The sequence below is a fragment of the Camelus bactrianus genome, chromosome 4, assembly GCF_048773025.1.
Source record: "Camelus bactrianus isolate YW-2024 breed Bactrian camel chromosome 4, ASM4877302v1, whole genome shotgun sequence".
Classification (NCBI taxonomy): domain Eukaryota; kingdom Metazoa; phylum Chordata; class Mammalia; order Artiodactyla; family Camelidae; genus Camelus; species Camelus bactrianus.
In genome coordinates this window covers 22864045-22877840 of record NC_133542.1, presented here as the reverse complement: position 1 = coordinate 22877840, position 13796 = coordinate 22864045, and the positions used below count along the sequence as shown (strand labels likewise).

The following is a 13796-nucleotide window of genomic DNA, read 5'->3' as shown; positions in this document are numbered from 1 at the left end:
ACATTTCTTCACAACAGTTTGACATCTTTTCAATAGATGTTGTATCCTATTAAAAGTTAAAAAAAATATACTCAGATGTAACAAAGTTATCAAGGCTTTATTCTACATTGATTTTATGATATTTTAACTCATTCAGAGAATATTCTGAAGATATAAGCAGGTAATATATGGGTACTAAGAATTTTAAATTATCTACATACACTGCTGAAATTCCCTTGGAAAAATATTATCAGTGTTACATTGTGCTAAAAAAAAAAAAAACTCAATTACAAAAATCCCACAAAAATTGTAGGAGTCTCACTTCATTGAAATACAGCACTGCTTTCTTGATAATTCTTTTAAAAGTCTCTTTTTAATTCAACTGCCATGGAATATGTATTAAAAATAAATACCAAAATGATAAATGAAAGATACTATTGAACAGAAAACTGTCAAGAGCTGAAGAGTGCTCCTGGTCATGGATTTCTGTAAACAAACACAAAGTCAACGAGGCAATCGATGCATTTGCCATACTCCAACATCTATTATTCTGAAAAGTAAAGCTAACGGACTAGAGTTCTTCGGTAAAACTTGTTTTCTTTTTCCAAGGGAAAAATCTGTCTCTTCATAATAATGCAATTTTTTATTGAGTGTTTTCTATAAGGCTCAAACACAAATATATAAGAACAACAATTCAATAAACACAAGATAGCTTCTAGACCTGCTGGTTTAATTCATGTTAACAGACGACCTATCACTAGATTGAGAAACTGTGATGATAAGGACTATCCAGATAATAAAAGCACCAATTACATAATCTTATTTGAGATACGTATTTACATTTAAAATATACTTTTAAGCAGTATAAAAGGAAACCTATTCTTTTAAGCATACAAAAAAGTCAGTTTTCCTCCTCGTATTCTTTATCAGCTCCCCCACATAGCAGGTAGACTGCACGGCTAGGAAGCAGCACTATACATGCAAGTATCTGTGGCTGCAACTCCAATCCCACGAACTCCTTTAGTTGTAGAACTGTCTTCCAATAACACTAATAAAAAACACCTTTACTTTAAAAAAAACTCTTTAAAAAAGTTACACAAAAGGCTCATAATATTAAATTCTTATGTATGAACAGTTGAGTAACTACAGTTGGTCCACATACAGGAAAATAAATCCACTGTTTCTTAGATGACTGGTAACTAGTAACAAAGTTTCATGTTCAGATTTCCCCAGAATCTGTGACAAGGTTATAGATTAGTTACATATTCTGTATTCACTAGTTTTCCTATCATGTTTTGAAATTCATGGTATCCAATCACAATTCTATCTATAATTAACATTTCTCAGTTCTATTGCATAATTTCCTCAAAATAATGTTTTGCTTTGTGAAAACACAGCCTGTAAATACACAAAAACATTGATTAGAGACTTAGAGGAAAGCTGGGCCTCTGGTTCCACATCTATAAAAAAAAAAAAGTGAATGAAGCAATTTTAATGGTTTCTTAGAACTGATGTTGACAAGTTGTTCCAAAACAATTAAGCTAGCTTGTGCAAAAACGCAAAAGCAAAGACAGAACAGAAATCAAAAAGTACTATTAGGAAAGGTATATAAATGGCCCCAAATCACAGGTATGGCTAATACTTACAAACTGGAAACTACTTCAGGACAAGGCAGGCAGCTGAAAGGTTGGACTACTATAACTAACTAATGTTAAAGGAAATTTTTACTGTGCAGCAACTTACAACTTGATTATAACTTTGAGAAACATATCTGTGGCAATAAAATAATCAACATTAAAGACTCTGGATTTAGACTTCATATGGGAAAAGCTTTTATTTTCAAATGCTTTCAACGTCTTTCTAGAATCTGATTCAAGAAATAAGAATACTACTTTCAAGTCATCATAAACAGATAGTTATTCTATCAAAGGATGTGATGTTTATCATGACTTTATGAACAGGATTTGTAAGACTAGCCAAAAAAGATCATTTTTTTCCTCCGGAAATGAAAATGCTTCTCTCCCTAGAACTCAGCTATCCAGAATACTATCATAAGAAAAAAGAACAATTTATATTTCAACAGCCAAACATGTCACAAAGTTTTTGCAGTGGCATTTATATAACATACTCAAGGTAACACAAGTTATCACGCTATCACATTCATATGCACAACAGAAATAGCAAACCAGAAGAGAAGAGAGGTTTACTACTGGCAGGAACACTGACACACACAAGTTATTTCTAAGTGCCAAACTAGGTTTAATATACTTTTTGTTTTGTTTTATTAAGCAGAGAAATACGGACTATTTTATAAAAAACAAACTAAATTAAGATAGACTTTGGTGCAGATAATTCCATTCAATATATAAGACTCAATGCCTTTAAAGACCATCACAAAATGACCAATAAGATAGTTGCTATCCTCAAGGAGAATAATTTATAAATTATTAGTTATATGTAAAATTCAGCTATCTAGAAAAATTCATCCTTCAAGGGATGATAAGAAACAAGTTTTTACTGTGTGATGTCTATAATCAAAATACCTTACTTTCAAAGAAATACTTATGTCTTGATTATGGTCTAATGATCAAAATATCTAAGACTTCCGTCATTATGCGTAACTAAGATATACGAGAATGCTCTCCTGTTTTAAAAACTGGAAGTTTACTTTCTAAAAAAGAATAAACTAGAAACAAGCAAGACTTACAGAAATACAGGCATTATGTATTTCATAGACTATACTTAAATTGGGGAGGGTGAGAGGCAAAGAGCAAGAATTCATCACCAGAACGTTTCCTGGTTAACAGACCTGAGAATCTAGTCCTCTTGGAATAGACAGCTTGATGATACAATCCATCCAACTAACTCATTCTGCTTTGAGTTCATTCTCACAAAGCAACTTTGCCATGTATGTTGCTGTACGTGGGAAAGAATGTGCTAGAGTCCTTTGGCGCCTGACAATCGTACATAAGGGAATAACAGTCAATATGGTTTATATGACTATCACTTCTGAGTCTAGAAATAAGAGTCATTGTCTCTGGACCTGACAAACTCTGCAAACATTTTCAAAATGAAGCTTCTAGACCTGCCAAACCAAATCGAAGACAGAGAAAGGTGAGAACATTCTATCAGAAAGACTCTTTGAAGACAGTTTTAACCTCAAGGATCGCCTGCACTCTTTAGTCTTATTATAGGTCTGGTTGATGCTCTTAACATTGCTGCATACACCTGATTAAACGACTGCTGATTTAATCTGGAGTAAAGAAACACCACTAAGGAAAGATTCTCACAACTAGAGATTATTTACCTGTTCTGTCCACTACTAAAACAGACTTCTGCTTGACTTCCTAGCATTTCTAGGCAACATACAAACACAGTTCTTCTAATTTTGTATCTTTCATAGCACCGAGCAGCATAGATTATTCAAAGTGGGTACTCTATATATTTGCAGCACTAAACTAACTGAACATGGACAGAAATAACCTGATTCCTTATTTTATTTTTTTAATCCAAAGAGAGAAAATTTTCCTGTTAATCTTAGCTCTCTCTCCTCCTTTGAAGCCAGAATTCACTATCATCCTCATTTGAAATAAATGGTTCTTTAAGCATCCATCTCCAAACAAGGACCAGCTATATCTTTCATTAGCGATCTTAAATTCACATCTACATTTAATCAGTCCTGAAACCAAAGTGAGAAGGGAGTATATCTTACATTTATAGCTACTGAAAATTTCTTTCCAAAATAATTCCCATATTCCTCTTCATTAAGCCACCTTCTGACTATATAAATTCTTAGGGAAGTACTAAAACTCTGTATCTCAACTTTAAAATAATTCTACTCACCTTATTGGTAGGTTTTTGTAGAAATTAAATGAAATAAAATGTTAGAGCCCTTAATAACACCTCAAAAAATGGCAGTCCTTAAGTTTTTACTGATAGTGTGTACTAAACACTTCCTGAGAGGGCTTGAAGGTATCTCAGAGCCATCCAAATGAAAATATAAAATACTATGTTTAAAGAAGATATTACGTTTATACTGAAAGATAAAATGACATGGACTATGGGAGACTACAGTCCCTACAAGGAGCTTATAATCTAGCTGAAAAAACAAGTACTAAGTATATAAACCATGACACATTTACTCACTTATCCCTGTGTAAAAATGTACTAAGTACGTATCATGACATAGTCCTTAGTATTAAGGAATCTACAGTCTAGTGAATGTAGTCAAATATACGAGAAATAATTACACAGGAATATAGAGAGGATATCAGAGAGGATGATTATACACAATAACATGTTATATAAATAAGTCATACACTACTTAGAAACAGCTGAAAACTTCTGTTTGCAATCAACAGTCAAGGTCAACTACTCTTACAGTTTTAATACAAAATTACATTTTCAGATTTTTAGTTATCAGTAGAAGTATGATGGCCTAATGTGCCCCTTTGGCTGGGATTTGGGGAGTAATTAATATACTGATAGAATGTGACAGAGAGAAGTATATGAATCACCGTGGGTAAAAAGCTACAAGTTAACTGTAAGATTCACTGTTTTCTTCGATCTACAAAGTTTTGAAGTCAATTAAAAATTCATGTAGATTCAGAACATGAGACAATAAAATGAATGGGAAAAATTGTGAGTAAAAGGAAAACTTATAAATGTTTGGCTTCTTTACTAAAAAAACAAAGCATTTATTTAATCACTCAAGCTATTAGTAATGCTTTAAGAAAATTAAAACCCACTATTCCTACTGAAACATTTACAGAAGTAGATTTAAGTTGCTTTAAAATACTTTTAATCTTATCAAAAGTAATTCCAAAGAGTTTATTATACTGAGTAAAGAGACAGGATGCAATATAAATACATTTTCACAAAGGAACATGTTTATGCTCAAGAGCAATCCAATTCCACACATAATAATCATGATGCTAGCAGGCATTTTTAGAAAGAAAGCTTTACTATTAATAAGCAATGTAACTTAATACATATTTAAACAAATTCTTGGCAAGGAGGAACTTAGTTTCTGTAAGTTCTCTACTGTATTCAAAATTCAAAGAAACATAGAAATATTAGAATTTGATATTAAAGGCATACAAGAAGTAACATTTTGAACTGTAATTTTTTTCTAGGTTTTTAAATACTACTGAGAAGATATTTCCTATAATATTATCATTGGAAATACTACATTAGAAATACATTTTATTATTAAACAACAATATAATTCAGAAGGGAAAACAAAATGCTATACAGAGCTTCCTTTACAGAAATGTAAGTGAGCTGGGTTCAGCATAATTAGTAATGATTTCCACATTTGCAATGCTGATGTGGACTTAAGTATACCAAACATAATTTGTACAGAGATTGTACTGAATGCTGTTAATTCACCACATTGATTCAGTGAGATACTTGGCAAAATTTCATTATAAGGATTAGTAATCTCAGGACTACATTTCTGGGTACATATTAAAAGGCAGGTAAGACTACTAATTGTCTGATTAATGAGAATGCTATTTAATAGATAATCTCATTTAAACTAACTTAACATTTTGAACATAAGATACTTTTCATTGCATAACATCACCAAGTTAAAATTAAGTCACTCTTGTATTTGTGATTCTTTCTGTATTAGGTTACCATGAGCCAGTATTTAGGAAGGAAAACACTTTCCTCTTTTATTTTGAAAAGCTTTGTTTTAAACTATCTTTAGTCATTCAAGTAGCATTCAACAATATTACCTGTGAGACCAAATACAGAAAGCTCAATTTTTTTCTTGGAGAACCTATAGCCTTTTAAACAAAACTACAACTAAATACATCTCCCCCACCTTACCCTCACCTCACTACAACTGAGAAAAGCACTAAGCTCCAGAGGCATCATCAAAAGCCAAAGCTTTTATACAAACTCCATGGTGCCCCCAAAACAAAAATGCTTGTATACAAAATTTAGATAAACTGTCAGAGCAGTGTCATGGCGCACAATAGCTCACTGTCAGAGCCTCACCAGAAGGCCCCGTACCAGCTGTTACCGGGCTTCTTGATTAACTCTCTCCAAGCCCAGTGACTGAAAACACAGCTAACACAATCACCCAACACTATGAGTACTGGTGCTCATCAGAATGGACATCATTCTTGGCTGTGTGTGAACTACTGCTCAGTAAGAAATTCTGACAACATCAATTACAATAATAACAACATCACTATCCATTTCACTTGGAAACAAAAGGGCTAAACAGTCGAAGTAAGGAATAATTAGAATAATCTGTTCCCTAAATAAAGAATACTTTAAAACAGACTGCTTTGAAAACACTTTAACTTCTACGTTAATTTTAGTAAAAATGCACAAACATATATACTTAAATCTTATTTAAAATTAAACCTAAAAATAATCAAAGGTAATCCTTTAAAATTGGGTTTAAGATTAGTCTATCCCACAGAAACATCTGGTTGTGTTGATATCCTTTAACCTTGGAAATGGGATTAGAAATCCACTATTTTTAAATTTAAGTAATTTCTAATTATTTTATCTGGGTCACAGATAATCTGCTCTTGCTAGGTCTAAAATGACATCAGATTATCATTACTATGATTATCCTGTTACCCTCGACTATCAATAAGAAGATGGGATTTTTTTCCTTTTACACAGGAGAGAAATGATTTAGTTTTCTGAGGAAGAACAAATAACAGGAAAATTTTACCGAAAATTAATATGCTGCTTCCTCAAAACTTCAATTTAAACCTAAAAAGAGATAGCACTTGTTTTGCTTATTTGCTGTCTAATAGGCCTATATTCAAGCTATGTAATTATATAGTTTCTATAATGAAATGATACTCCCACCAGTGTTTTCCCAAAATGCCTCTTGGTCTTTGGGGTGCAGGAGTAGAGGAAGGAGGAAGATTTCAGTGCAAGGATTAAATTTACTGTGATTCCTTCTCCCCCCTTTCTTTCTTATGCTACCTGATAAATTTGTCATTTCCATCACACTGTAAAGAGAGATCCATGGATTCAGACCATGACAAAAACGTCCAGATGTGAAATATCCTTCTAGGTAGGACTAATTTTTTTCATAAATGAAACAGAAAGCATATTATTAATGAAAATATGCAAAATTTATATTTTAAACTTTAATTTAAATATTAAATGCTATTTTTAAAATGCTAAGAAATCATTAGATTTAAAATTAAATACTAAATGAATAACAAGTTTAAATAATGAAGCCTTAAAGAATCTTAAATCAATGTGGGAAAGAGTGCTTCTGGAAACCTTAAAAACTTTTTTTTTTATTCAGAAAGAGTAATACTTCAAATTCACTGTGAAAACACAGGAATATGGAATTGAAATTTACTGTAATTTTTTTAAGTACTTGGATTCAAGGGAAGTACAGTGACTAAAGGCTGGACCAACAAATGGAATATATTCTCTCTTAATACTTGGATTCTTTTTTAAATGTTTCACAAATGTATAATTTCTGCAGACATCAGAACTGTCTAGTACAGTGTTCTGAGAGGGTACTACATGTACATAGAAAGAGAAGAGACTCCGGAGGAGAGCACTATTTAATCAATGTGGTTTCGACTCAGTTTTAGAAATATCACAACTTCAGAACCAATCTCTCTATCTTAAGACAATGAAATATTCAATATTATGGCAACAGAGAAAATCATGCAATTTGAAAATTAGCATATTGGTAGTGTGCAATAGAATCAGAAAGGAACCTGACACTATATATCCTCTAAAAACCAACAAACACAATAAATATCTTTATCTCCAACTCAGAAGTGAACATTAAATTTTAGAGAAGGAATTCTTAAAAAATCTTCAAGCACTTGCTGCCAAACTCCACTTTCTGAAGCTATTAGAGCTGCTTAAATGAGAAGGAAATTGTTACCCTCTTATTACTCTCATAAGTAACTTGTAGTCCCAACAGCAATGCTCTCAAATGTTCATTTTCACTCACTAGTCATGAGAAACAGGGGAAATCGGAGAAATTTCATTCCAGGGGATAAAAATATATACCAATGATTTGGGTAAATTCAAAAGTGGAAATTCAAAAAATGCAAGCATAATCTGGCAATTCAGACTTGACTTATGAATGGACTATAAAGTAATTATGAATTAGTATAAAAGCAGAGAAAAAAGATTTTAGAGGAAGACCTATTCTCATCCACAGTAATGTGATTAATACCATGTTATTTACCATCATCATTAGATAAATCACAAGAGATACTGGAAAATATTTCAAGCTATTGAATAATAAAAATACATTTAAACAGACATTATACAATCTATGAATGGCCAATAATCACTTGAAGAAGTGTTCAATACCATTAGTAATCAAGAAAATGCAAATTAAAACAAGATACTATTAAAACCTACCAGAACAGCTGCAATTAGAAAGACTGACAACAACAAATGTCGACAAGGATGTGGAACAACCAGAATTCTCATATATTGTTAGTGAGAGCATAAAATGGTACAGTCACTTGGGAAAAGGCCTGGCAGTTTCTTATGAAATAAAAGATAAACCTACCTTAAGTAGCCAGCAATTCTCCTAGCTATTTGCCCAAGAAGAGGAAAACACTTCCACAAAAACTTGAACAAGAATGCTCACAGCATCTTTATTCATAATTGCCAAAATCTAGAACTAGACCAGTTGTCTAACAACAGAATGGATAAACAAATTGCAGTATAGTCACCATGGAATACTACTCAGCAACAAAAAGAAATTATCAATACATGCAACAACATGGGTAAGTCCAAAACCACTACACTGAATGAAAGAAGACTTCCATAAGTGGGTAAATATGAAATTCTGTAACTAATACTAATCTATGATGGGAAAAAAAATACAGATCAATACTGCCTCTGCAGAGGATATGGATTTACTGATATGAGGCATGAGGGAAATTTCTGGGGCAGCAGTAATATTCCATATTATGAAATGGGCTTGGGTTGCACATGTGTGCATTTATGCCTTTCATTATACGTAAATTTTGCCTCAAAGGAAGAAAATGTAAACAAGCATTGAGCTCTAGCTAATGATTTGCACAGTGAACTACCTGATGCCTGTAGTTTACACTGATATGTATTAAAACATATGAGGGATTGATAAATGGACAGTTCGGAATGAGATAAAGCAAATATTCTAACATGTTAATTATGGTTGAGTATTCACTGCAAAATTCCTTACAATTTCCTATTTGTTTAAAATTTTTCCTGTAAAATCTAGACAGGAAAAGGTCATTATGAGTGACTTGTAAAATAGTCAAACAAAGGTTACACAATAAATATGTTTTCCTTCCATTTCTGACAGCATTCTTCCAGTTCTTCTCTGCAGAGGCCAGCACCATGACTAGTATCTCATGTGCCTTTCCAGAGATGGTCTTTGCATACAGATAGAGGGATGGAGACAGTTACCTCCGCATCATTCCTTTTTTTGATAGTTAATATTTTTTAATTAATATTTCTTATTAATAAGAGAAAAGGAAATCTTAATAGAAAACAAAGGACATCAACAAATCATATACAAAATGAATGAACAAATGAATAAAATTAACATTTAATTTATGCTAGAAATACTCTTTTTCTTGGCAGCAGCTTTACTGACATATAATTCATACACCACACAATTTACCCATTTAAAGTGTACAACTCAGTGATTTTTTAGTATGTTTAAAGAGTTATACAATCATTACCACAAATCAATTTTAGAACATGTTCATCACCCCATAAAAGAAACCCTGTACCCTGAGGCCATTACCTCCAGCCCCTGAGCTCCCCAACCCTAGGCAACCACTAATCTACTTCCTGTCTCTATCGACTTGCCTATTATGGACATTTCCTATAAATGGAATCATACAAATATGTGACCTTTTGTGACTGGTTTCTTTCACTTAGCATGTTTTCAAGGTTCATCCATGTTGCTGCATGTATCGGTACTTCTTTTCATGGACAAATAATATTCCATTTTATGGACATATCACATTTTGTATATCCATTCATCAGCTGACAGACAGTTACATTGCCTTCAGTTTTGGTTTATTATGCATAATGGAGCTATAAATGTTCATATGCAAATTTTTGTGTGGATATACACTTTATATCCCTTAGGTATATACCTTGGAATTGCTGAATCAAAAAACTATATGTTTAACTTTTTCAAGAACTGCTAGACTGTTTTCTAAAGCATCTTCACTATTTTACATTCCACGAGTGTGTATGAATGTTCTAATTCCTCTACATCCTCATCAACCTTTGTTATTATCTTGTTTATTATAGCCTCCTAGTGTGTGTGAGAAGTGGTACCTAATTATGGTACCATTTTGATTTTCATTTCCCTGATGTATAATGACATTGAGCATCTTTCCATGTATTTATTGTTCATTTGTACATCTTCTTTGAAGAAATGTCCATTCAGATCCTTTTCCCACGCTTTAATTAGGTTGACTTTTAATTACTGAGTTATAGAATTCTAGATACAAGTCCCTTGTCAGATACATAATTTGCAAATATTGTCTCCCATTCTGTGAGCGGTCTTTTCACTTTCTCAGTAGTGTCCTTTGGGGCACAAAAGCTTATAGTTTTGATTAAGCCCAATTTATCTTTTTCTCTTTGTTTGAACTTTTGGTGTCATATCTAGGATACTACTGCCTAGTCCAAGATCTGCTGTTGCCTAATCATGTGTTTTCTACTAAGAGTTTTATAACTTTAGATCTTACATTTAGGTCTATGATCCATTTTGAGTTAATTTACGTATATGGTGTGAGGTAACGGTCCAACTGCATTCTTTGGTGTGTAGATACCTAGTTGTCCCAGCAGCATTTGTTGAAAATCAATTGACCATAACTAAATGTGTCTATTTCTGGACTCCCAATTCTGTTTCATTTATGTATATGTCTATCCTTATGTCAGTACCACACTTTCTTAATTACTGCTGCTTTGTAGTAAGTTTTTATGCATTTTTTTTCCCTTACATTTTCCCACTGAACATATTCTGGTAAACACCTAAGTTTTCATACACAATATATAGTATATATAATAATGACGATCTTTTTAACATACACATTTACACACATGTGAAATGTTTTACACATGTGAAAACACAGTATCTAGAGGTTGGTCAAAGGGCTGCAGATTTTAAATTTTGATAGACATTGATAATTTTCCCTTCAAAAAGTTTATATCAATTTACACCCCACCAATAATGTATGAGAAGGCCTATTTACTCTACATTGCCCACAATTAGTGAATTTCCAAACTTTTAAATACTTAATCAATACTATTTTTCTGATTTTAAGAAACTTTTCTGTTGTGATAAATCCCATTTGGCTAATAAATACATATCAAAATCCCACTCAATTACTAATAAAATGTTTCTACTGGCAACTCCATTTTTTGGAATTTACCTTAAATAAGTAGTTTACAGAGGGAAGAGAGATGTTCAAAGTAGTGCTATTTGTAATACAGAAAAAAATGACTGTGTACTAGATACGGATCAACACAAAAATGATTAATTAAAATACGGTACATTCATTAAAAATACATTCAACTATTAAAAACTATAAAAATGAAGTCTGTAGACACATAAACACACTTTATATTAATTTTTTGAAGTAGGATACAAAATCATATGTACACTCTGCACAATGATTATAACTACTTAAAAATTACACAGGCATATGGAAATAGGAATACATAAATGACTACAGGTAACTTTTCTCCTTTAATTTCTAAACTTTCTGTAACTTTTAAGAATTAAGTTCATAATTAGGGAACATGTCCATAAATATATTACTTTACATTAAAAATACACTTACTGTGATGATGCCAATAAGTTGAGTATAAAAGAGTCCAGTTATTCCAACTAACATTGTAATGCCCATGAAGGCAGCAAGTCTCATTATGGCCAACTCATGTCTAACAACAAAGAGGTCCTATAAGAAGAAGAAAAAGAAAGTCTTAAAAACACTTCAAAAATTACTTACAGTTGCATTAATAACCAAGAATTGAGCCATAACATTTTTCCTTATTATCTTAGAAGAACTAGTCTCTTCCCTTTGAGTTTACTCCACTCAATCAATATATAAGTATTTGAAAATTTCAAAAATAAGTGTTTCTTAATTCATAGCAGAAAGCTGAAAAACAGGATTTTACTATCCAACTGTCAGAAAAACTCAGTCCTAAGGTTGCAAATTAGCCATGCTCATGTGCTCTTTGGAGCAAAAACAAAAACAAAGGATATTTTATTATAACCACTAAAAAGCTTAAATGCACAAGCCTGATTCATAGTATTGAAGTTCAAGAGGCCAAGATGCCTAGAGATTATGCTGTTAAGTCAAAATGAGGGGGAAAACAAAAATAATAGGATGGACAGCTCTTTTCAAGCCCATTTCATCCATCCATCCACTCACCTAACTACCACTGCCAAACACTGTGCTATGTAGTACAAATGTAAAAATTATCAAGACATGGTCTGTGTCCTCAAGAAGTATACAGTTCATTTAGAGAGAGACCAATTTTGCAAAACTCCCAAACAATGTGATACATGCTTTAACAGGGATGCATGCCTAGAGGAGGACAGAAACATAAAGGCAGGCCTAGACAGGAGGGAGAAATGGAAATGCTGTGAGGGAAAACTGATTTTCTGGCCCAGGGCATAAAAACGAGGGTCTTCAGTGTGATCCAAAGAAACTGGGAGAAGGACAGGAAAACACGGAGAAACCACTTCACTTACCCTCACTGTTCCCAAGCAGACAGACCAAGGGAGAGACAGTGAAAGAACAAAGACCTGTGGAAATCTGTTTGCTGCTAAGCTTCAGGATAACATAGCCACAGTGGATAAAAAGCAATAAATGAATGGGAAGGATCCCAAAACATAACCATAACCACCCACATTTTTAAATACTGATTCAGGTTAAGGCTTAAAAGTATCCTGGTAGCAATACCAGAAACAGGGAGGTCACTGAACACAATGAGCTTGTTTAAAATGAAAAAACTGATGCTTTTCTGTGTAGCACAGTGATCACCAGACTCAAGCCAAAACTCTGATTCCACATCCAAACTACTCAATTTATTAGCCAGGGAAAACTTAAAATTCACCAAGACATTCAAGGTGTTATGTAATAGTCACATATTAGGCTGTCATTTCAAAATTTCAGTAAAAAGAGCCTAATGGAGAATCCTTACAAAACATGTAAAGATGAGGCTATGGATACATAAAAAATTAAATACAGTAAGTTATGCTATAATGCTTTTTGAAAACACAAATATGTTTCAACATGATTGATACATTAAGCAACAATTTCAGGATAACAAGAATTTTGTGTTTGCTTATGCTTGATTTTATCTAGATGAACAATAAAAACTTCACCCAGCTAAACCAAGCCATACAGGAATACACAAAACATACCCTCAAACATCTACCAGCGACCTCAATCTGTTACATGTGTTGTGAGCCACACTCATCCACATCTGGTGTACGATATCCCCTCCAATTCCACACGCCCCTCACTCCATCACTTCATAATAACTCACATAATGCAACCCTTCCCATGCCCACTTCCACAAGAAAACTTCCATGTTTCTTTTAAGGTGAAGTGCAATGTTCATTATAGTGTATTTCTTAACTAGTTAACATGTATCAAACTGTGCTATTTTCATTAGGTTCCTACCCTTTAAGTGTCACTGATAAAGCTGTTGCCTGTTGTGCCTTCATTTTCCCACAAGCTCTGTGGTGTTTCATTGCATGACTTTGCATAGAGGGGAGAATTTTAGGAATGCACATACTGTGTTATATATAGTAAAGCTTACTATAA

General features: G+C 32.9%; 1 protein-coding gene across 4 annotated transcripts in view; it reads right to left on the bottom strand.

Moving 5' to 3' along the window:
• ZDHHC21 (zDHHC palmitoyltransferase 21) overlaps positions 1–13796 on the bottom strand; it is a 69286-nt gene that overhangs the window by 8482 nt on the left and 47008 nt on the right. For all 4 annotated transcript variants that reach the window (XM_074361555.1, XM_074361554.1, XM_074361553.1 and 1 more), the window contains 2 exons: positions 11799–11915; positions 3–46 (listed from right to left, as the gene is read on the bottom strand). In XM_074361555.1, coding sequence (XP_074217656.1) covers positions 3–46; positions 11799–11915 — 161 coding nt within the window. The remainder of the gene's footprint in view (positions 1–2; positions 47–11798; positions 11916–13796) is intronic.